Here is a 25,622-nt window from a genome sequence, read left to right on the forward strand (position 1 = left end):
GGGGCTCAGGGGGGACAACTTTGGTTACTCACAGTCGTAGAGTCGCCGGAGGGTCCTCCCTGAAGCGTTGTTTCTCCACCAGTCGAGTCGGGGTTACCGGGTGCAGTGTTGCAAGTCTCACGCTTCTTGCGGGGAGTTGCATGGGTCTTTAAATCTGCTCCTTGAAACAAAGTTGCAGTTCTTTTGGAGCAGTGCCGCTGTCCTCGGGAGTTTCTAGTCTTTCTTGAAGCAGGGCAGTCCTCAGAGGATTCAGAGGTCGCTGGTCCCTTGGAAAGCGTCACTGGAGCAGGTTTCTTTTGGAAGGCAGGAGACAGGCCGGTAGGAGTGGGGCCAAAGCAGTTGGTGTCTTCTGTTCTTCCTCTGCAGGGGTTTTTCAGCTCAGCAGTCTTCTTCTTCAGGTAAGTTGCAGGAATCCAAATCTTTAGGTTCAGGGAAGCCCTTAAATACTAAATTTAAGGGCGTGTTTAGGTCTGGGGGGTTAGTAGCCAATGGCTACTACCCCTGAGGGTGGGTACACCCTCTTTGTGCCTCCTCCCAAGGGGAGGGGGTCACATCCCTAATCCTATTGGGGGAATCCTCCATCTGCAAGATGGAGGATTTCTAAAAGTTAGTCACTTCAGCTCAGGACACCTTAGGGGCTGTCCTGACTGGCCAGTGACTCCTCCTTGTTTTTCTCATTATTTTCTCCGGCCTTGCCGCCAAAAGTGGGGGCCGTGGCCGGAGGGGGCGGGCAACTCCACTAGCTGGAGTGTCCTGCGGTGCTGTGACAAAGGGGTGAGCCTTTGAGGCTCACCGCCAGGTGTTACAGCTCCTGCCTGGGGGAGGTGTTAGCATCTCCACCCAGTGCAGGCTTTGTTACTGGCCTCAGAGTGACAAAGGCACTCTCCCCATGGGGCCAGCAACATGTCTCGGTTGTGGCAGGCTGCTGGAACCAGTCAGCCTACACAGATAGTCGGTTAAGGTTTCAGGGGGCACCTCTAAGGTGCCCTCTGTGGTGTATTTTACAATAAAATGTACACTGGCATCAGTGTGCATTTATTGTGCTGAGAAGTTTGATACCAAACTTCCCAGTTTTCAGTGTAGCCATTATGGTGCTGTGGAGTTCGTGTAAAACAGACTCCCAGACCATATACTCTTATGGCTACCCTGCACTTACAATGTCTAAGGTATTGCTTAGACACTGTAGGGGCACAGTGCTCATGCACTGGTGCCCTCACCTATGGTATAGTGCCCCCTGCCTTAGGGCTGTAAGGCCTACTAGAGGGGTGACTTATCTATACCTGCATAGGCAGTGAGAGGCTGGCATGGCACCCTGAGGGGAGTGCTATGTCGACTTACTCGTTTTGTTCTCACCAGCACACACAAGCTGGCAAGCAGTGTGTCTGTGCTGAGTGAGGGGTCTCCAGGGTGGCATAAGACATGCTGCAGCCCTTCGAGACCTTCCCTGGCATCAGGGCCCTTGGTACCTGGATGCCAGGGTGTGCCAGTTGTGGATTCAAAAGTACAGGTTAGGGAAAGAACACTGGTGCTGGGGCCTGGTTAGCAGGCCTCAGCACACTTTCAATTCAAAACATAGCATCAGCAAAGGCAAAAAGTCAGGGGGTAACCATGCCAAGGAGGCATTTCCTTACAACAGCCCCCTATGCATCAGGACTGCCTCAGTGCAACTCAGTGTGAAAGAGTTGAAAACACACACCAAATTACAATACTGTCACAATGAACTTCTCCTGAAACTCAGCTACTCCTTTTAATACTCGTTGACTCTATGCTTGCCTTCGACTGTGTACAGCACCTTTTGGCTAGCCTTGTGCAATACAAACACCTCCTACGCACACTCATACATACATGCATATTATAAGAGGATAAAAGTGTGCTCTACTTTCCAACAACTGGTTCTGTGGTATTTACTCCCATTGATCACATCAGTAACTTTAAAATACTAAATAAAAAAAAAATCACATATCCAAGTTATGGCTGCATGGATCAAAAACAAAGTGTTCGATGGCATCTGTCGCTGTAGATACGCATGTTCTGCAATAGCTCGCCATCTGGTGTTGGGCCGGAGTGTTACAAGTTGTTTTTCTTCGAAGAAGTCTTTCGAGTCACGGGACCGAGTGACTCCTCCTTTTGTCTCCATTGCGCATGGGCGTCGACTCCATCCTCGATTGTTTTTTTTCCGCCATCGGGTTCGGACGTGTTCCTGTCGCTCCGAGTTTCGGAACAGAAAAAATAGTTAATTTCGGAAGATTTTCGTCGGTATTGTTGCGTTCGGGATCGGCATACCTACATTCAACACCGCATCGAAGATCGAAGAGCTCCGGTGCCCTTCGGGGTAATTTTGCGATCCTCCGTCGGGGCCTGGTCGGCCCGACCGCGTGCTGAAGAACGCCGATGGAACGGACCCCGTTCCGTTTCTGCCCCAAATGCCACAATAAATACCCCTACACAGACCAACACTTGGTCTGCAACCTGTGCCTGTCACCTGAGCACAGCGAAGACACCTGCGAGGCCTGTCGTGCGTTCCGGTCCAGAAAAACACTCCGAGACCGTCGAGCCAGAAGACTTCAAATGGCGTCCGCACCGACAGCCCGACGGGAGTTCGAGGAACAGGAAGAGGAAGGTACCTTCTCGATCCAAGACTCAGACTCCGAAGGATTCGACGATACACAAACCGTGAGTAAGACGTCGAAAACCACACAAAGAAACATTTACAAGGCCCAGGGGACGCCACTGCCACCAGGCCATGGCTCCACCCATAAATTCGGTGACCGACCGTCGGCACCGAAAAAGGCCAAAACAGTGCCGAGATCGTCCGACTCCGGTCGAGACACCGGCACGCAGCCTTCTCGGGACCGAGAAAGTGCTGGAGACAAGCCTCGACACCGAGATGCCGGTGTGGACACGGCTCGACGCCGAGACAGCGGCACCGAAACAGATCGACGCCGAGAGGTTTCGGCCCCGAAAAGGAAAAAAGTCACCTCGGAGCCGAAAAAACACGCAGACACAGTTTCGACGCCGAAACAAACTGCAAGCGACCCAGCTTCAGGCTCTTATACAGAAGAGCACTCGCTAACCTCCCAAATGCAGAAGCATAGGTTTGAGGAAGAGCTACAAGCAACGGATGCGGACCATACGCAAAAGCGTATCTTCATTCAGCAGGGGACAGGAAAAATAAGCACCCTTCCCCCCATTAAGAGAAAGAGAAGGTTGGAGTTCCAGACGGAACAAGCACCACAACCAAAAGTGGTGAAAAGAGTTACACCACCACCCTCTCCTCCGCCCGTGATTAACGTTTCACCAGCACAAACGCCATCACACTCCCCAGCTCACACCACCATGAGCCAGGGTGACCAAGACCAGGACGCATGGGACCTATACGACGCCCCAGTGTCAGATAACAGCCCAGAGGCATACCCTACAAAACCATCTCCACCAGAAGACAGCACCGCGTACTCTCAGGTGGTGGCTAGAGCAGCACAATTTCACAACGTAAGCCTCCACTCAGAACAGGTCGAGGATGATTTCCTGTTCAACACACTCTCCTCCACCCACAGCTCCTACCAAAGCCTGCCTATGCTCCCTGGTATGCACCGGCACGCAAAAGACATATTTAAGGACCCGGTCAAAAGTAGGGCAATCACACCAAGGGTGGAAAAAAAGTATAAGCCGCCTCCTACAGACCCGGCTTTCATCACAACACAGCTGCCACCAGACTCTGTCGTTGTAGGAGCAGCTAGGAAAAGGGCCAACTCTCACACATCTGGAGATGCACCACCCCCAGATAAAGAAAGCCGCAAGTTTGATGCAGCTGGTAAAAGAGTCGCAGCACAAGCTGCAAACCAGTGGCGCATCGCGAACTCCCAGGCACTACTTGCGCGCTATGACAGAGCCCACTGGGACGAGATGCAACATCTCATTGAACATCTGCCCAAAGACTTTCAAAATAGGGCAAAACAAGTGGTTGAGGAGGGACAGGCCATCTCCAACAACCAGATCCGCTCCTCCATGGACGCTGCAGATACAGCTGCACGGACAATTAATACATCTGTAACTATCAGAAGGCATGCATGGCTCCGAACGTCTGGATTTAAACCAGAGATTCAACAAGCAGTTCTCAATATGCCTTTTAATGAAAAAGAACTGTTCGGTCCAGAAGTGGACACAGCGATTGAGAAACTCAAAAAAGATACGGACACTGCCAAAGCCATGGGCGCACTCTACTCCCCGCAGAGCAGAGGGAATTACAGCTCATTCCGTAAACCGCCCTTTCGAGGGGGGTTTCGGGGTCAAAGCACACAAGCCAGCACCTCACAAGCCACACCGTCCAGTTACCAAGGACAGTATAGAGGAGGTTTTCGGGGACAATATAGAGGAGGGCAATTCCCTAGAAATAGAGGAAGATTCCAAAGCCCCAAAACCCCTACTACTAAACAGTGACTCACATGTCACTCACCCCCTCCACACAACACCAGTGGGGGGACGAATAGGTCATTATTACAGAGCATGGGAGAAAATCACTACAGACACTTGGGTTCTAGCAATTATCCAACATGGTTACTGCATAGAATTTCTACAGTTCCCTCCAAACATACCACCAAAAGCACAAAATTTAACAACACACCATTCCAATCTCCTAGAGATAGAAGTGCAGGCACTATTGCAAAAGAATGCAATCGAATTAGTGCCAAACACACAAATAAACACAGGAGTTTACTCACTGTACTTTCTGATACCAAAGAAGGACAAAACACTGAGACCAATCCTAGACCTCAGAGTAGTCAACACTTTCATCAAATCAGACCACTTCCACATGGTCACACTACAAGAAGTATTGCCATTGCTAAAGCTGCACGACTACATGGCAACTTTAGACCTCAAGGATGCTTATTTCCATATACCAATTCACCCATCGCACAGGAAATACCTAAGGTTTGTATTCAAAGGAATACATTACCAATTCAAGGTACTGCCTTTCGGATTAACAACCGCACCAAGAGTCTTTACCAAATGTCTAGCGGTAGTCGCTGCACACATCAGAAGGCAGCAAATACATGTTCCCATATCTAGACGACTGGCTAATCAAGGCCCATTCGTTAATAGAGTGCTCAAATCACACAAATCATATCATACAAACCCTCTTCAAACTAGGGTTCACCGTCAATTTCACAAAATCCAAGATTCGGCCACGCAAGGTACAACAATACCTGGGAGCCATAATAGACACATCAAAGGGAGTAGCCACTCCAAGTCCACAAAGAATTCAAAATTTCAACACCATCATACAACGCATGTATCCAACACAAAAGATACAAGCAAAGATGGTATTACAACTCCTAGGCATGATGTCATCATGCATAGCCATTGTCCCAAACGCAAGACTGCACATGAGGCCCTTACAACAATGCCTAGCATCACAGTGGTCTCAAGCACAGGGTCACCTTCTAGATCTGGTGTTAATAGACCGCCAAACTTACCTCTCGCTTCTGTGGTGGAACAACATAAATTTAAACAAGGGGCGGCCTTTTCAAGACCCAGTGCCACAATACGTAATAACAACAGATGCTTCCATGACAGGGTGGGGAGCACACCTCGATCAACACAGCATACAAGGACAATGGAACGTACATCAAACAAAACTGCATATCAATCACCTAGAACTTCTTGCAGTTTTTCAAGCACTAAAAGCTTTCCAACCAATAATAGTTCACAAATACATTCTCGTCAAAACAGACAACATGACAACAATGTATTATCTAAACAAGCAGGGAGGGACGCACTCCACGCAGTTAAGCATGTTAGCACAAAAAATTTGGCATTGGGCAATTCACAACCAAATTCGCCTAATTGCACAGTTTATACCAGGGATACAAAATCAACTCGCAGACAATCTCTCTCGAGATCACCAACAGGTCCACGAATGGGAAATTCACCCCCAAATACTGAACACTTATTTCAAACTCTGGGGAACACCTCAGATAGACTTGTTTGCGACAAGGGAGAACGCAAAATGCCAAAACTTCGCATCCAGATACCCACACAAACAATCCCAAGGCAATGCCCTATGGATGAACTGGTCAGGGATATTTGCTTACGCTTTTCCTCCTCTCCCTCTCCTTCCTTACCTGGTAAACAAACTCAGTCAAAGCAAACTCAAACTCATATTGATAGCACCAACTTGGGCAAGGCAACCCTGGTACACAACGCTGCTAGACCTATCAGTGGTACCCTGCATCAAATTGCCCAACAGGCCAGATCTGTTGACACAGCACAACCAAAAGATCAGACACCCAGATCCAGCATCGCTGAATCTAGCAATCTGGCTCCTGAAATCCTAGAATTCGGGCACTTACAACTTACCCAAGAATGTATGGAAGTCATAAAACAAGCAAGAAGGCCATCCACCAGGCACTGCTATGCAAGTAAATGGAAGAGGTTTGTTTGCTACTGCCATATTAATCAAATACAACCATTACACACAACTCCAGAACATGTAGTGGGTTACTTGCTTCACTTACAAAAATCTAACCTAGCTTTCTCTTCCATTAAGATTCACCTTGCAGCAATATCTGCATACCTGCAGACTACCTATTCAACTTCCCTATATAAAATACCAGTCATTAAAGCATTCATGGAGGGCCTTAGGAGAATTATACCACCAAGAACACTACCTGTTCCTTCATGGAACCTAAATGTTGTCCTAACTAGACTTATGGGTCCACCTTTTGAACCCATGCACTCCTGCGACATACAGTTCCTAACCTGGAAGGTGGCATTTCTCATCGCCATTACTTCCCTGAGAAGAGTAAGCGAGATTCAGGCGTTTACTATACAGGAACCTTTTATACAACTACACAAAAATAAAGTCGTCCTAAGGACCAATCCTAAATTTTTGCCAAAGGTTATTTCACCGTTCCATCTAAATCAAACAGTGGAACTTCCGGTGTTCTTTCCACAGCCAGATACCGTAGCTGAAAGGGCACTACATACATTAGATGTCAAAAGAGCATTAATGTATTACATTGACAGAACAAAGAACATCAGAAAGACTAAACAACTCTTTATTGCATTTCAAAAACCTCATGCAGGAAACCCAATTTCAAAACAAGGTATAGCCAGATGGATAGTTAAATGCATCCAAATCTGCTACCTTAAAGCTAAACGACAGCTGCCCATTACACCAAGGGCACACTCAACCAGAAAAAAAGGTGCTACCATGGCCTTTCTAGGAAACATCCCAATGCAAGAAATATGTAAGGCAGCCACATGGTCTACGCCTCACACATTCACCAAGCACTACTGTGTAGACGTGTTATCCGCACAACAAGCCACAGTAGGTCAAGCTGTATTAAGGACATTATTTCAGACTACTTCCACTCCTACAGGCTGATCCACCGCTTTTGGGGAAATAACTGCTTACTAGTCTATTGCAGAACATGCGTATCTACAGCGACAGATGCCATCGAACTGAAAATGTCACTTACCCAGTGTACATCTGTTCGTGGCATCAGTCGCAGTAGATTCGCATGTGCCCACCCGCCTCCCCGGGAGCCTGTAGCAGTTTGGAAGTTACCTTCAATTATTTATATATGTATCATCTCAACCTTAAATAAGTGCATACTTAGTCACTCCATTGCATGGGCACTATTACTACAATTCAACTCCTACCTCACCCTCTGCGGGGAAAAACAATCGAGGATGGAGTCGACGCCCATGCGCAATGGAGACAAAAGGAGGAGTCACTCGGTCCCGTGACTCGAAAGACTTCTTCGAAGAAAAACAACTTGTAACACTCCGGCCCAACACCAGATGGCGAGCTATTGCAGAACATGCGAATCTACTGCGACTGATGCCACGAACAGATGTACACTGGGTAAGTGACATTTTCATTATATGATGATTAAAACTTCCATCAAACTATTTCAAATAAATCTTCAACGCTTACAAGGCCACAACAGCGCTAAAGAGCCACACCAGTGGCCATAAATTGCTATACAACTAACAACACAAACCAACAATAAAAATGGTTACATATTTGTTAAGGGGACCTGCAAATGTTCCTGTCTACTTTATTGACTACAGTTAAAATGTTTGTGCAATCCTACAACTAGTCAACTAAATCTTTTTTGACTACTACAAATAGAAAAGACTTAATAACCATGTCTGTGCACAGCATACCTATGTACTAGTTACGAAGGAAAAACTATTTGAGGCTTTGTATTTAAACCTGCACATTCTCCAGCGTTTATTGCTGGCAACTGCTACAAAGATAGAGTCCAACATTACACGATAAGGCATGCCTTGCTTGTTTACAGATATTAGAGTGCTGACGCCACTGCAAAAAGCATTTCCTAGAGAAAGTCTCGGGGGGAGCCAGACAGTGCTCCCAGGCAGGCTATCTTCTAGATAATGTGGTGTGCTCAAGGCTTTAAAACATTTGCCTCTCTTAGGGATATGTCTCCAAACTTACGTAAATGCTAGACCAAGAAACTAGATAATAAAACATTGTTTTGAAACCCAAGGCAATTAACTTAGATATTTACATTTATTTCAGGAGGGTTGCATTTTTTGTCTATTCGTAGTACTTACTGGATGAGAACTGTTATATGCTCGTAATTTGAAAGTAATGCCCATTAAATCAAACTCTGCACGTACATACCAGAAAATATAAACTTGTATAGATGTGCTGGAATATTTAAGTTAGGTCAATACATACTATGTTTATTCAGAGTATTATCAAGTGCTGCACAAATAGGTCGTTGACCTCTTGTGTTATGAGGTTTTCGATTGGTACAGCTTCAAAACTTTGATTTAACAAATATAAACGCTATAGATAGGCTAGGAAAATATCAGGAAATCAGAAAGAATTGGTAAAAAGGAAGGAAGAAGGAAACAATAAGTTGCATAAATAAGTGAACATGGAAAAACTGAGAAATGAAAATTTCAAAGGAGGGCATGGCAAGTTAACCTAGATAGAAAAAAATATGAATAAAAAAGGCAATAAATAAGTTCAACGGGTGAACAAAAAAGAAGGGGACAACAGAAAGAAAAATTCCACCCACCAGGGCAGTTATTTTTTTCGGGTAATTAAATCAATCTAAGACACGTTTGAAAAAATAAATTTCATTTGCAGGATTTCAGGGATGATGTTTTCCTCTGTTTATATGAAGCATCACTGTGTCCGACAACAACTTATTGTCCTGTACTTGCATTTTATAGGAGCCCGATGCGATGAATGTGACTCTGGATATTTTGGAAATCTGCTTGAGGCTGGAGGTTTCTGCCAGCGTTGCCAGTGCAACAACAACATTGACATGACTGATCCAGAGGCCTGCGACAAGCTTTCTGGAATGTGCCTGAAGTGCCTCTATCACACAGAGGGCCAGGACTGCGGCTACTGTCAACTTGGTTATTACGGCGATGCGCTCAGGCAGGACTGCCGAAGTAAGCAACAACTTGTTCCGTTTTTGGTGACCATTTATATGGATCCAAAAATAGAATTTTGCAAGTTTTCTTTGCCAGCATTGTGATGAATCTGTTGCTCTGAACAAAACTTGGGTGTTGTCTTTGGTCTGGGGCACAGGAAAGGGATGAAGATTTCCTCAATTTTCAAATATTCTAACCTGTTTCATACCTTTGTAGACATTGTACCATTAATCTCTATTTTTAATCATGAGCATTTTTAGCTGTGGACGCAAGTATCACACTAGTTGATCCCTACACAGTGGGTGAATTAACTTGGCCATTAAAACTTTCTCATCAATGTTCACATATTTTGTAAAATATTCTTGCCCCCTGTTTTCTAAGCTATATGGTTAAGAAACTAGGTCAGTGGTTCTTTGTCATCTGGATTTGAAAAGACCCCAAGTGAATCACTACTTAAAGCTGGGTCCCCAGTCCTAAGCTATTTCTATGAGTTGAACCAAAAAAAATACAAAAAAGTATAAAAAGAGGAATTAGATCAAACAAAAACTTACATATGGAAAAAAATCAAATAACAAACAAATTTATAGTAATAGACTCTTTAATGGGAAGAGTGGAAGTGTTCATTTTTTTTAAAAACAATTCTAGCATGTTACTTTTTGCTCCTAATGCATGCTTTTTTGTCTGTGGTGCTTCAATTGAGGCTACTTTTTTTTGTTTTTAGCTATCCTTGTGCTGCTCCCTCAAATCAATCTAAGGATAGCAACTTAATTGGAATCGCAAATTCCTTATCATTTAATGAACATTTTCAAATGTTCAAGTTTATATTAATTGTTACTGCATATATGTACGTGTATAATTAATCTGCTTATAATATTTAATTTTATAAACTCTCATGTACCCCCTGAATAGGTGTTGTGGACCGCCTCACCACCCCACCCTCTCCACAAGGGGTACAGGGACCACAGGTTAAGAACCACTGAAATATAGTGTATTTTATGGCTTTCTGAACATAAGGTGGTTAATCATTGTTCATACTTGGGGGTGAACATAATCTTCATTGCCTAGAAAAACGTATGCATCCTGCAGTATTATTATTTTTTTTTTTTTTTGGTGGGCCTGCCCAGTATTGGTTTTATGGTGAACTCTACAATGTGCACCAATGTTTTTTCATTGCAGTTTTTCAGCAGCACACTAACCAATGGTGATGAAAGGATCACCCAAAGTACTCTACAACCTGAATAAAAATGTTAACTGCCAGTCATCCAAGATTAAGAGGTGTCTGGTGTTGATGGCTGTAGAATTCTAGTGCAGGTGTAAGGGATCTCTCTTTTTTTTAAAACCAGCAATACTGTGTGGAAACTGCCTATTGCCTTTCCTGTAATTTGGGTCCACTGCAAATCCTTATGTGTGGGACATTTACGAGTATTGTGTGGATTGTGTATGTGTTAACCAAATGAATTGTGGTGTCTGTTTGGTTACTGCATGCATGACTGCCAAAAAATGGTTGTTCCCTTGCACATTTTCCTTGCCCAGGTGTATGCAAGCCTGCATAACCCTGTGCTTTGATGCCCTCCCTAAAATAGCCTTTCCCACCCCTTTATACTCTTCCTATTTTGCTGATGTTGCCTAACATTGTCTGGAGTAAATTCATATTAACACATTGGCAAGTTCAAACTGGGAATACCTCCCAGGGAACATAAAAACAAGAGGACAAAGAAGGAGGATGCACTACAGTGGGAGAAGAACTTTAAATATAAGACAGGAGATTGTTTTAGCCTCCATGCCTTTGCCTAAAAGTGGAATAAATACTGGGACTATTAGAACCTTATGTTTAGTTTGAACATTTAGTAAAATGTTTTGTTAGGCAAACACATTGATTGGAGCAGCACATTTGCTCGTGATTGCTCTCCCTTAGACTTGCATGAAGCATGGATTCCAACAACTTAACTTGTGTGCGATATGGGGCTGGACTGCTCTGTAAGGACAGAAGCTGCCACTGTGACTGGTAGACCCTCACAAGGCACCCCAGGTGACTGAAGACTTGCATGGAGTTCTCTTCAAGGAATCAAGATTGCCCAGAGGTTATGAGATACCTGGAGCCCAGTCAAGCATTGTCTGAAAATGAGGAGACACCTTTTTGAATTATACTTGTGCATGTGCACTTTGTCAGACCCATTATGTACTATTAGGGTTCCTATATTTGCTCTTGCCAAAGCCCAAAGGGTCATGAAGGGTTTGCATCTTCACACAATAGACACAGGGTCTGGTCCTATTAGCTGGTTCTGTTATTATTCTGTAACTGCGTGAACCCTCTTTTTCAAGCCGTTAATGTATTTTATTCAGGGTTGTTCCCTAACACACTTTGTTAAATCAAAATGAAAATATATTTTAGTATTAATCCAAGTTGAAATTTCCAGTAAACACTAGCAGTCACCACCAGAAAAGAAATCTGCAGACATTAGACAGCAGAAAGACATGAAGGTGTTATTTAGAAAGAAAAGAATTTGGTAAAATAAATACAACTATTCAAGGCAATTAAGGGAAAGGTTCTTGACCGATTTCATTTGGCTGAGTGAATTACGAAGTAAATCACATTATACTATTTGTGTTCAAGAAAGCCTTCCTAACTCTCACAAGGATCCAGGGCCAACCTTGTTACGCATAGAAGAGCTTCCCAACAAGCTCAAAACGACCTCTGAGGAGCTCTGTGAACTGAGAAAATCAGGTGTCTTTTCTCTGAGTAAGGGATAGCTTTCCTCAAGAACGTTTTGCCTACCCACAGTACATTTTCAGAGCAACTACAAGGGATTTGGTACAAACATTGTTGTTCTGTTTTTTTTACTACAGGTTGGATGCTTGGGTACATCAAGAAGTGCCAAAGATGTATTAAAAACTGATTGAGCCTGTAACCTTCCCTCAACTGTTCTCCATATTCTGGGACTACTTTGTACTCTGTCTAGTTTGCAACTCTGTTAAAGGTTCAAACTGAAACAGCTTGGTTTGCAGTCTTATAAACTACCTTAGATTTGAGCAGTATAATCCAAAAGGAAGAGCACTCCCAGTTATTGACTGTGATGGAGCTAGGGGACCTAAAATTAAGACCATGGCTCTACCCATTAGCTATCAGCGTGTACCAGAGCCCATCCCATAAGCCACCATCTTCACTAAGATTTGTAAACCCTGTTTAAGAGAGAGCAATTTTCTCTCATGATTTTCTAAAAAGGAATAGTGGAAGATGCTCCAGAAGCAAACATGAGGCCATATTTTCTATAACTTCTTTAGCATCATCCTCAGTCATGTGAGAAACACTTGACTGGGTCTCGTGTTGTGCTTTTCTACACTGACCTGTTTGTAAAATCAGCAGCAGCAGACTCATCTGATTCACCACTGTTCTACTGCAGCTTCACCACTGAGTTGTGTGAACATTTAGGTTGCTAATGCTCTATAGTCACAACAAAGTAAGGCACTCCTTAAAGCCATTTTTTAATAAATGTAGGACTGAAATCATTGGAGACTGCAGTAAATGAACAAAATGATGGGTTTACTTTTGTCATAGAAATTATGGTTAGTGCTCTAGAAAGCTAAAATAAGGACATACTTTCTATACATTCTCAAGTATCTTCCTCTTCCTTGTCAGAAAGTGTGGCATGGTGATTGAAACATGTACAGCTAATACCAGCAGCAGTCACTTGACCCAGCCAACATATTATAATCAAGACAAATCTGAGGCACTCCTCAATGCTGTTTTTTTTTAAATAGGCATTTTTAATATAAAGCCCATCCAGTGAAACATTCCTTAATAAATCACCACTGAGGAAAGGATGTTGGTGTATTTTTTTTTTATGGTGAAGCTGTTAAACAGCTGTCTCAATAACAGAAAGAATCTGAAGGTTGTTTCTAGGTTTGGGGGATTTGAGTTTTCAGTCTTAGTTAAAGTGGGGTTCTTATTACACACACAACCCTTATCTGGACCCATCATTTTTATATTTCAGATCTCTATACTATGTTGCAAAATAATGTAGAACATGAAAAACAATATCAAGCTGCAAGATCATTATCGAAGTTACATAATGTGTCTGTTTCTTCTGCAATCATCTATATAAGATATAATGGATTGTGCTTTGTTTTCCTTATCCACTGCTTCAGATCCGAATGGTGTTACAAGCATTGTTTACATGATGTCAAAGCAGAGCATTGAAAACTACCCACTATCTTTATGCAGATACAAACAAGGCTGTAATTATTTGAGCAATATACTTTATTTGCTTGTTAAGGCATTAGGGTTTCAGCTTCTAATTGAAATCATTACTCTTTTCCATTTAAAGCGCCAGCAAACACATGACCTTTTAATTACAGCTGAAAGTCTGAGATTTCCTGACATGCATCCATTGAGCATACATGCCAACAGACCCGATTCACAAAGGAGACTTCAATTTTTTTTTTTTAAGTCTAAAAATGGCTTTATTCTTGCTGGCTCCCACCTGAAATTTTCTCTCCTTTAATAGAAGTCTAATAAATACATTCTCCTGATTATTTTTTGAAACCTTCCACTTGTCTCTACTAAAATGTTGTCATGTATGCTTGTGTAAAGTACTGATTTGCCCCAGCCACGCCCTTCAGTCTCATCAGAAAGCTCTAGTGGTACTCCTGACATTCCAATAGGTTTGCCCCACTCTCCCACTGGTCAGCAGGGGGGAATGGAAATATCTGTGCAATCGGAAACCAGAGACTCATGCGGTCATCAATTTTTGAAGAACCTATGTTTGACTGCCTTTCATCTGATCCAAAAATGCTCCTTCAAGAGACTTCAACATGGCCGAAGATCTTTGGGGATCCAGTGTCCTTGACTGAAGTAATGACAGCCCTCAACTCCAAGCTAATTGTATTTATCTGCAATTTAGGAAGCTACTCAAAATCCAACTGGGCCCAACTGCACCAAGGGGATCAATAGAAGAGTGTTATTTTTGAGACCTCTCCTAGTGTTTACCATTGACTTTGTATTTTGATTCCTCTCTTTGAGAGCTCCCCAAGATAAGGTGTTGACACAGTACTAAATGAACAAATAAGAGAACTTGGGGAAAAACTTTGATTAATTTACTTTTCTGTGATGGTCATCAGTTTGTTGCAATGACCTGTAACATGCTTACATATTCATATACTAGCACCTTAAGATTTCAGGTTTATCACAATTTGCAGGCAACAATGCTCTGGTGTTCCAGAAAGCTGTGCCATCCCAGAAAAGAGAATTGCTGCAAGGGGGTCACTAACATGCCAAACCTCATTTTTTGTGTTTTCACACACTCATTTTTTGTGTTTTCACACACTCTCATAGCTAGCTCAGAAATATAGTAAAATGTGGTGCTTGTAATGCATGCATTTGTTTTCCTCCAATTGAATCTTTCCAAGCCGCACTTTCGCTCTGTTATCAAGTCATACCTAGTTGTAAGGAAATGCCTCCTTGGCATGGTTGCCCCCTGACTTTTTGCCTTTGCTGATGCTATGTTTACAATTGAAAGTGTGCTGAGGCCTGCTAACCAGGCCCCAGCACCAGTGTTCTTTCCCTAACCTGTACTTTTGTATCCACAATTGGCAGACCCTGGCATCCAGATAAGTCCCTTGTAACTGGTACTTCTAGTACCAAGGGCCCTGATGCCAAGGAAGGTCTCTAAGGGCTGCAGCATGTCTTATGCCACCCTGGAGACCTCTCACTCAGCACAGACACACTGCTTGCCAGCTTGTGTGTGCTAGTGAGGACAAAACGAGTAAGTCGACATGGCACTCCCCTCAGGGTGCCATGCCAGCCTCTCACTGCCTATGCAGTATAGGTAAGACACCCCTCTAGCAGGCCTTACAGCCCTAAGGCAGGGTGCACTATACCATAGGTGAGGGTACCAGTGCATGAGCATGGTACCCCTACAGTGTCTAAACAAAACCTTAGACATTGTAAGTGCAGGGTAGCCATAAGAGTATATGGTCTGGGAGTCTGTCAAACACGAACTCCACAGCACCATAATGGCTACACTGAAAACTGGGAAGTTTGGTATCAAACTTCTCAGCACAATAAATGCACACTGATGCCAGTGTACATTTTATTGTAAAATACACCCCAGAGGGCACCTTAGAGGTGCCCCCTGAAACTTAACCGACTATCTGTGTAGGCTGACTAGTTTTAGCAGCCTGCCACAAACCGAGACATGTTGCTGGCCCCATGGGGAGAGTGCCTTTGTCACTCTGAGGCCAGTAACAAAGCCTGCACTGGGTGGAGATGCTAACACCTCCCCCAGGCAGGAATTGTCACACCTGGCGGTGAGCCTCAAAGGCTCACCTCCTTTGTGCCAACCCAGCAGGACACTCCAGCTAGTGGAGTTGCCCGCCCCCTCCGGCCAGGCCCCACTTTTGGCGGCAAGGCCGGAGAAAATAATGAGAAAAACAAGGAGGAGTCACTGGCCAGTCAGGACAGCCCCTAAGGTGTCCTGAGCTGAGGTGACTCTAACTTTTAGAAATCCTCCATCTTGCAGATGGAGGATTCCCCCAATAGGGTTAGGATTGTGACCCCCTCCCCTTGGGAGGAGGCACAAAGAGGGTGTACCCACCCTCAGGGCTAGTAGCCATTGGCTACTAACCCCCCAGACCTAAACACGCCCTTAAATTTAGTATTTAAGGGCTACCCTGAACCCTAGAAAATTAGATTCCTGCAACTACAAGAAGAAGGACTGCCTAGCTGAAAACCCCTGCAGAGGAAGACCAGAAGACGACAACTGCCTTGGCTCCAGAAACTCACCGGCCTGTCTCCTGCCTTCCAAAGATCCTGCTCCAGCGACGCCTTCCAAAGGGACCAGCGACCTCGACATCCTCTGAGGACTGCCCCTGCTTCGAAAAGACAAGAAACTCCCGAGGACAGCGGACCTGCTCCAAGAAAGGCTGCAACTTTGTTTCCAGCAGCCTTGAAAGAACCCTGCAAGCTCCCCGCAAGAAGCGTGAGACTTGCAACACTGCACCCGGCGACCCCGACTCGGCTGGTGGAGATCCGACGCCTCAGGAGGGACCCCAGGACTACTCTGATACTGTGAGTACCAAAACCTGTCCCCCCTGAGCCCCCACAGCGCCGCCTGCAGAGGGAATCCCGAGGCTTCCCCTGACCGCGACTCTTTGAATCCTAAGTCCCGACACCTGGGAGAGACCCTGCACCCGCAGCCCCCAGGACCCGAAGGACCGGACTTTCACTGGAGGAGTGACCCCCAGGAGTCCCTCTCCCTTGACCAAGTGGAGGTTTCCCCGAGGAACCCCCCCCTTGCCTGCCGGCAGCGCTGAAGAGATCCCTAGATCTCCCATTGACTTCCATTACAAACCCGACGCTTGTTTCTACACTGCACCCGGCCGCCCCCGCGCTGCTGAGGGTGAAATTTCTGTGTGGGCTTGTGTCCCCCCCAGTGCCCTACAAAACCCCCCTGGTCTGCCCTCCGAAGACGCGGGTACTTACCTGCAAGCAGACCGGAACCGGGGCACCCCCTTCTCTCCATTCTAGCCTATGTGTTTTGGGCACCACTTTGAACTCTGCACCTGACCGGCCCTGAGCTGCTGGTGTGGTGACTTTGGGGTTGCTCTGAACCCCCAACGGTGGGCTACCTTGGACCAAGAACTAAGCCCTGTAAGTGTCTTACTTACCTGGTTAACCTAACAAATACTTACCTCCCCTAGGAACTGTGAAAATTGCACTGTGTCCACTTTTAAAACAGCTATTTGTGAATAACTTGAAAAGTATACATGCAATTTTGATGATTTGAAGTTCCTAAAGTACTTACCTGCAATACCTTTCGAATGAGATATTACATGTAGAATTTGAACCTGTGGTTCTTAAAATAAACTAAGAAAAGATATTTTTCTATATAAAAACCTATTGGCTGGATTTGTCTCTGAGTGTGTGTACCTCATTTATTGTCTAGGTGTATGTACAACAAATGCTTAACACTACTCCTTGGATAAGCCTACTGCTCGACCACACTACCACAAAATAGAGCATTAGTATTATCTATTTTTACCACTATTTTACCTCTAAGGGGAACCCTTGGACTCTGTGCATGCTATTCCTTACTTTGAAATAGCACATACAGAGCCAACTTCCTACATTGGTGGATCAGCAGTGGGGTACAAGACTTTGCATTTGCTGGACTACTCAGCCAATACCTGATCACACGACAAATTCCAAAATTGTCATTAGAAATTGATTTTTGCAATTTGAAAAGTTTTCTAAATTCTTAAAAGACCTGCTAGGGCCTTGTGTTAGATCCTGTTTAGCATTTCTTTTAGAGTTTAAAAGTTTGTAAAAGTTTGAATTAGATTCTAGAACCAGTTGTAGATTCTTAAAAAGTATTCCAACTTTTAGAAGCAAAATGTCTAGCACAGATGTGACTGTGGTGGAACTCGACACCACACCTTACCTCCATCTTAAGATGAGGGAGCTAAGGTCACTCTGTAAAATAAAGAAAATAACAATGGGCCCCAAACCTACCAAAATACAGCTCCAGGAGCTTTTGGCAGAGTTTGAAAAGGCCAACCCCTCTGAGGGTGGCAACTCAGAGGAAGAGGATAGTGACTTGGAGGAAAATTCCCCCCTACCAATCCTATCTAGGGAGAACAGGGTCCCTCAAACCCTGACTCCAAAAATAATAGTCAGAGATGCTGGTTCCCTCACAGGAGAGACCAACACCTCTGAAATCACTGAGGATAGCCCCAGTGAAGAGGACATCCAGTTAGCCAGGATGGCCAAAAGATTGGCTTTGGAAAGACAGATCCTAGCCATAGAGAGGGAAAGACAAGAGATGGGCCTAGGACCCATCAATGGTGGCAGCAACATAAATAGGGTCAGAGATTCTCCTGACATGTTGAAAATCCCTAAAGGGATTGTAACTAAATATGAAGATGGTGATGACATCACCAAATGGTTCACAGCTTTTGAGAGGGCTTGTGTAACCAGAAAAGTGAACAGATCTCACTGGGGTGCTCTCCTTTGGGAAATGTTCACAGGAAAGTGTAGGGATAGACTCCTCACACTCTGGACAAGATGCAGAATCTTATGACCTCATGAAGGGTACCCTGATTGAGGGCTTTGGATTCTCCACTGAGGAGTATAGGATTAGATTCAGGGGGGCTCAAAAATCCTCGAGCCAGACCTGGGTTGACTTTGTTGACTACTCAGTGAAAACACTAGATGGTTGGATTCAAGGCAGTGGTGTAAGTAATTATGATGGGCTGTACAATTTATTTGTGAAAGAACACCTGTTAAGTAATTGTTTCAATGATAAACTGCATCAGCATCTGGTAGACCTAGGACCAATTTCTCCCCAAGAATTGGGAAAGAAGGCGGACCATTGGGTCAAGACAAGGGTGTCCAAGACTTCAACAGGGGGTGACCAAAAGAAAGGGGTCACAAAGACTCCCCAGGGGAAGGGTGATGAGACAACCAAAACTAAAAATAGTAAAGAGTCTTCTACAGGCCCCCAAAAACCTGCACAGGAGGGTGGGCCCAGAGCCTCTTCACAAAACAATGGGTACAAGGGTAAAAACTTTGATCCCAAAAAGGCCTGGTGTCATAGCTGTAAACAGCATGGACACCAAACTGGAGACAAGGCCTGTCCCAAGAAAGGTTCCACTCCAAACTCCCATCCAGGTAACACTGGTATGGCTAGTCCCCAAGTGGGATCAACAGTGTGCCCAGAGCAAATCAGGGTCCACACTGAAGCTACTCTAGTTTCTGAGGGTGGGGTGGATTTAGCCACACTAGCTGTCTGGCCGCCTAACATGCAAAAATACAGACAGCAACTCTTAATTAATGGGACTAGAATAGAGGGCCTGAGGGATACAGGTGCCAGTGTCACCATGGTGACAGAGAAACTGGTTTCCCCTGGCCAATACCTGACTGGAAAAACTTACACAGTCACCAACGCTGACAATCAGAGAAAAGTACATCCCATGGCAATGGTTACTTTAGAATGGGGAGGGGTCAATGGCCTGAAACAGGTGGTGGTCTCCTCAAATATCCCAGTGGACTGTCTGCTTGGAAATGACCTGGAGTCCTCAGCATGGGCTGAGGTAGAACTAAAAACCCATGCAGCAATGCTGGGTATCCCTGAACTGGTGTGTGTGAAAACAAGAGCACAGTGCAAGGCACAGGGTGAACAAGTAGAGCTGGAGTCTGGAAGAATGGCCCAGCCTACCAAGAGAACAGGAAAGTCAGTTGGGAAACCAACTGCAGCACAGCAAAAGAAAGGGAACCTCTCTTCTCAGGAAGAAGTTCTGCCCTCTGAGGGAACTGAGCCTTTGGAGCTTGAACCTTATCAGGTTGAGCTCTTAGGCCCAGGGGGACCCTCAAGGGAGGAGCTGTGTAAGGGACAAGAAACCTGTCCCTCTCTTGAAGGCCTTAGGCAGCAAGCTGCTGAAGAGTCCAAAGGCAAGAAAAATGGAACGCATAGGGTCTATTGGGAAGATGGACTCCTGTACACTGAGGCCAGAGACCCCAAACCTGGTGCCACTAGGAGAGTGGTAGTGCCTCAGCTGTTCAGGAAGTTCATCCTAACATTGGCCCATGACATTCCCCTTGCTGGACATTTGGGACAAACCAAGACGTGGGAGAGGTTAGTCAACCACTTCTACTGGCCCAATATGTCCAACATGGTTAAGGAGTTTTGCCTCTCCTGCCCCACCTGTCAAGCCAGTGGTAAGACAGGTGGGCATCCAAAGGCCCCCCTCATTCCACTTCCAGTGGTGGGGGTTCCCTTTGAAAGAGTGGGTGTGGACATAGTTGGTCCACTAGAACCTCCCACAGCCTCAGAAAATATGTATATCCTGGTAGTAGTGGATCATGCTACCAGGTATCCTGAAGCTATTCCCCTTAGGTCGACTACTGCCCCTGCAGTAGCCAAGGCCCTCATTGGTATCTTTACCAGAGTGGGTTTCCCTAAGGAGGTGGTGTCTGACAGAGGTACCAACTTCATGTCAGCATACCTAAAGCACATGTGGAATGAGTGTGGAGTGACTTATAAATTCACTACACCATACCATCCCCAAACTAATGGCTTGGTTGAGAGATTCAACAAGACATTAAAAGGCATGATCATGGGGCTCCCAGAAAAGCTCAAAAGGAGATGGGATGTCCTCTTGCCATGTCTGCTTTTCGCTTACAGAGAGGTGCCACAGAAGGGAGTAGGATTCTCACCCTTTGAACTTCTGTTTGGTCATCCTGTAAGGGGACCACTTGCCCTTGTTAAAGAAGGCTGGGAGAGACCTCTCCATGAGCCTAAACAGGACATAGTGGACTATGTACTTGGCCTTCGCTCTAGAATGGCAGAGTACATGGAAAAGGCAACCAAAAACCTTGAGGCCAGCCAACAGCTCCAGAAGTTTTGGTATGACCAAAAGGCTGCACTGGTTGAGTTCCAACCAGGGCAGAAAGTCTGGGTTCTGGAGCCTGTGGCTCCCAGGGCACTCCAGGACAAATGGAGTGGCCCTTACCCAGTACTAGAAAGGAAGAGTCAGGTCACCTACCTGGTGGACCTGGGCACAAGCAGGAGCCCCAAGAGGGTGATCCATGTAAACCGCCTTAAGCTCTTCCACGACAGAGCTGATGTCAATCTGTTGATGGTAACAGATGAGGATCAGGAGGCAGAGAGTGAACCTCTCCCTGATCTTCTGTCATCAGACCCAAAAGATGGCACAGTAGATGGAGTGATCTACTCAGACACCCTCTCTGGCCAACAGCAAGCTGATTGTAGAAGAGTCCTACAACAGTTTCCTGAACTCTTCTCCTTAACCCCTGGTCAGACACACCTGTGTACCCATGATGTGGACACAGGAGACAGCATGCCTGTCAAGAACAAAATCTTTAGACAATCTGACCATGTTAAGGAAAGCATCAAGGTGGAAGTCCACAAGATGCTGGAATTGGGAGTAATTGAGCGCTCTGACAGCCCCTGGGCTAGCCCAGTGGTCTTAGTCCCCAAACCTCACACCAAAGATGGAAAGAAAGAGATGAGGTTTTGTGTGGACTACAGAGGGCTCAATTCTGTCACCAAGACAGATGCTCATCCAATTCCAAGAGCTGATGAGCTCATAGACAAATTAGGTGCTGCCAAATTCTTAAGTACCTTTGACTTGACAGCAGGGTACTGGCAAATAAAAATGGCACCTGGAGCAAAAGAGAAAACCGCATTCTCCACACCTGATGGGCATTATCAGTTTACTGTTATGCCCTTTGGTTTAAAGAATGCCCCTGCCACCTTCCAAAGGTTGGTGAATCAAGTCCTTGCTGGCTTGGAGTCCTTTAGCACAGCTTATCTTGATGATATTGCTGTCTTTAGCTCCACCTGGCAGGATCACCTGGTCCACCTGAAGAAGGTTTTGAAGGCTCTGCAATCTGCAGGCCTCTCTATCAAGGCATCCAAATGCCAGATAGGGCAGGGAACTGTGGTTTACTTGGGACACCTTGTAGGTGGAGGCCAAGTTCAGCCACTCCAACCCAAGATCCAGACTATTCTGGACTGGGTAGCTCCAAAAACCCAGACTCAAGTCAGGGCATTCCTTGGCTTGACTGGGTATTACAGGAGGTTTGTGAAGGGATATGGATCCATTGTGACAGCCCTCACTGAACTCACCTCCAAGAAAATGCCCAAGAAAGTGAACTGGACTGTGGAATGCCAACAGGCCTTTGACACCCTGAAACAGGCAATGTGCTCAGCACCAGTTCTAAAAGCTCCAGATTATTCTAAGCAGTTCATTGTGCAGACTGATGCCTCTGAACATGGGATAGGGGCAGTTTTGTCCCAAACAAATGATGATGGCCTTGACCAGCCTGTTGCTTTCATTAGCAGGAGGTTACTCCCCAGGGAGCAGCGTTGGAGTGCCATTGAGAGGGAGGCCTTTGCTGTGGTTTGGTCCCTGAAGAAGCTGAGACCATACCTCTTTGGGACTCACTTCCTAGTTCAAACTGACCACAGACCTCTCAAATGGCTGATGCAAATGAAAGGTGAAAATCCTAAACTGTTGAGGTGGTCCATCTCCCTACAGGGAATGGACTTTATAGTGGAACACAGACCTGGGACTGCCCATGCCAATGCAGATGGCCTTTCCAGGTTCTTCCACTTAGAAAATGAAGACTCTCTTGGGAAAGGTTAGTCTCATCCTCTTTCGTTTGGGGGGGGGGTTGTGTAAGGAAATGCCTCCTTGGCATGGTTGCCCCCTGACTTTTTGCCTTTGCTGATGCTATGTTTACAATTGAAAGTGTGCTGAGGCCTGCTAACCAGGCCCCAGCACCAGTGTTCTTTCCCTAACCTGTACTTTTGTATCCACAATTGGCAGACCCTGGCATCCAGATAAGTCCCTTGTAACTGGTACTTCTAGTACCAAGGGCCCTGATGCCAAGGAAGGTCTCTAAGGGCTGCAGCATGTCTTATGCCACCCTGGAGACCTCTCACTCAGCACAGACACACTGCTTGCCAGCTTGTGTGTGCTAGTGAGGACAAAACGAGTAAGTCGACATGGCACTCCCCTCAGGGTGCCATGCCAGCCTCTCACTGCCTATGCAGTATAGGTAAGACACCCCTCTAGCAGGCCTTACAGCCCTAAGGCAGGGTGCACTATACCATAGGTGAGGGTAACAGTGCATGAGCATGGTACCCCTACAGTGTCTAAACAAAACCTTAGACATTGTAAGTGCAGGGTAGCCATAAGAGTATATGGTCTGGGAGTTTGTCAAACACGAACTCCACAGCACCATAATGGCTACACTGAAAACTGGGAAGTTTGGTATCAAACTTCTCAGCACAATAAATGCACACTGATGCCAGTGTACATTTTATTGTAAAATACACCCCAGAGGGCACCTTAGAGGTGCCCCCTGAAACTTAACCGACTATCTGTGTAGGCTGACTAGTTTTAGCAGCCTGCCACAAACCGAGACATGTTGCTGGCCCCATGGGGAGAGTGCCTTTGTCACTCTGAGGCCAGTAACAAAGCCTGCACTGGGTGGAGATGCTAACACCTCCCCCAGGCAGGAATTGTCACACCTGGCGGTGAGCCTCAAAGGCTCACCTCCTTTGTGCCAACCCAGCAGGACACTCCAGCTAGTGGAGTTGCCCGCCCCCTCCGGCCAGGCCCCACTTTTGGCGGCAAGGCCGGAGAAAATAATGAGAAAAACAAGGAGGAGTCACTGGCCAGTCAGGACAGCCCCTAAGGTGTCCTGAGCTGAGGTGACTCTGACTTTTAGAAATCCTCCATCTTGCAGATGGAGGATTCCCCCAATAGGGTTAGGATTGTGACCCCCTCCCCTTGGGAGGAGGCACAAAGAGGGTGTACCCACCCTCAGGGCTAGTAGCCATTGGCTACTAACCCCCCAGACCTAAACACGCCCTTAAAATTTGTATTTAAGGGCTACCCTGAACCCTAGAAAATTAGATTCCTGCAACTACAAGAAGAAGGACTGCCTAGCTGAAAACCCCTGCAGAGGAAGACCAGAAGACGACAACTGCCTTGGCTCCAGAAACTCACCGGCCTGTCTCCTGCCTTCCAAAGATCCTGCTCCAGCGACGCCTTCCAAAGGGACCAGCGACCTCGACATCCTCTGAGGACTGCCCCTGCTTCGAAAAGACAAGAAACTCCCGAGGACAGCGGACCTGCTCCAAGAAAAGCTGCAACTTTGTTTCCAGCAGCTTTAAAGAACCCTGCAAGCTCCCCGCAAGAAGCGTGAGACTTGCAACACTGCACCCGGCGACCCCGACTCGGCTGGTGGCGATCCAACACCTCAGGAGGGACCCCAGGACTACTCTGATACTGTGAGTACCAAAACCTGTCCCCCCTGAGCCCCCACAGCGCCGCCTGCAGAGGGAATCCCGAGGCTTCCCCTGACCGCGACTCTTTGAACCTAAAGTCCCGACGCCTGGGAGAGACCCTGCACCCGCAGCCCCCAGGACCTGAAGGACCGGACTTTCACTGAAGAAGTGGCCCCCAGGAGTCCCTCTCCCTTACCCAAGTGGAGGTTTCCCCGAGGAATCCCCCCCTTGCCTGCCTGCAGCGCTGAAGAGATCCCGAGATCTCTCATAGACTAACATTGCGAACCCGACGCCTGTTCCTACACTGCACCCGGCCGCCCCCACGCTGCTGAGGGTGAAATTTCTGTGTGGACTTGTGTCCCCCCCCGGTGCCCTACAAAACCCCCCTGGTCTGCCCTCCGAAGACGCGGGTACTTACCTGCAAGCAGACCGGAACCGGGGCACCCCCTTCTATCCATTCTAGCCTATGTGTTTTGGGCACCACTTTGAACTCTGCACCTGACCGGCCCTGAGCTGCTGGTGTGGTGACTTTGGGGTTGCTCTGAACCCCCAACGGTGGGCTACCTTGGACCAAGAACTAAGCCCTGTAAGTGTCTTACTTACCTGGTTAACCTAACAAATACTTACCTCCCCTAGGAACTGTGAAAATTGCACTAAGTGTCCACTTTTAAAACAGCTATTTGTGAATAACTTGAAAAGTATACATGCAATTTTGATGATTTGAAGTTCCTAAAGTACTTACCTGCAATACCTTTCGAATGAGATATTACATGTAGAATTTGAACCTGTGGTTCTTAAAATAAACTAAGAAAAGATATTTTTCTATATAAAAACCTATTGGCTGGATTTGTCTCTGAGTGTGTGTACCTCATTTATTGTCTAGGTGTATGTACAACAAATGCTTAACACTACTCCTTGGATAAGCCTACTGCTCGACCACACTACCACAAAATAGAGCATTAGTATTATCTATTTTTACCACTATTTTACCTCTAAGGGGAACCCTTGGACTCTGTGCATGCTATTCCTTACTTTGAAATAGCACATACAGAGCCAACTTCCTACACTATGTGTATGTACAACAAATGCTTAACACTACTCCTTGGATAAGCCTACTGCTCGACCACACTACCACAAAATAGAGCATTAGTATTATCTCTTTTTGCCACTATCTTACCTCTAAGGGGAACCCTTGGACTCTGTGCATGCTATTCCTTACTTTGAAATAGCACATACAGAGCCAACTTCCTACATTGTTGGATCAGCGGTGGGATACAAGACTTTGCATTTGCTGGACTACTCAGCCAATACCTGATCACACGACAAATTCCAAAATTGTCATTAGAAATTGATTTTTGCAATTTGAAATTTTTCTAAATT

The 25,622-nt window shown here is 45.9% G+C and overlaps 1 protein-coding gene across 2 annotated transcripts in view; it reads left to right on the forward strand.

Moving 5' to 3' along the window:
- The window catches only part of LAMB1 (laminin subunit beta 1), a 728,031-nt gene that overhangs the window by 431,552 nt on the left and 270,857 nt on the right, over positions 1-25,622 (forward strand). For both annotated transcript variants that reach the window (XM_069229822.1, XM_069229821.1), the window contains one exon: positions 9,217-9,441. In XM_069229822.1, coding sequence (XP_069085923.1) covers positions 9,217-9,441 — 225 coding nt within the window. The remainder of the gene's footprint in view (positions 1-9,216; positions 9,442-25,622) is intronic.

The sequence above is a fragment of the Pleurodeles waltl genome, chromosome 4_1, assembly GCF_031143425.1.
Source record: "Pleurodeles waltl isolate 20211129_DDA chromosome 4_1, aPleWal1.hap1.20221129, whole genome shotgun sequence".
Lineage (NCBI taxonomy): Eukaryota > Metazoa > Chordata > Amphibia > Caudata > Salamandridae > Pleurodeles > Pleurodeles waltl.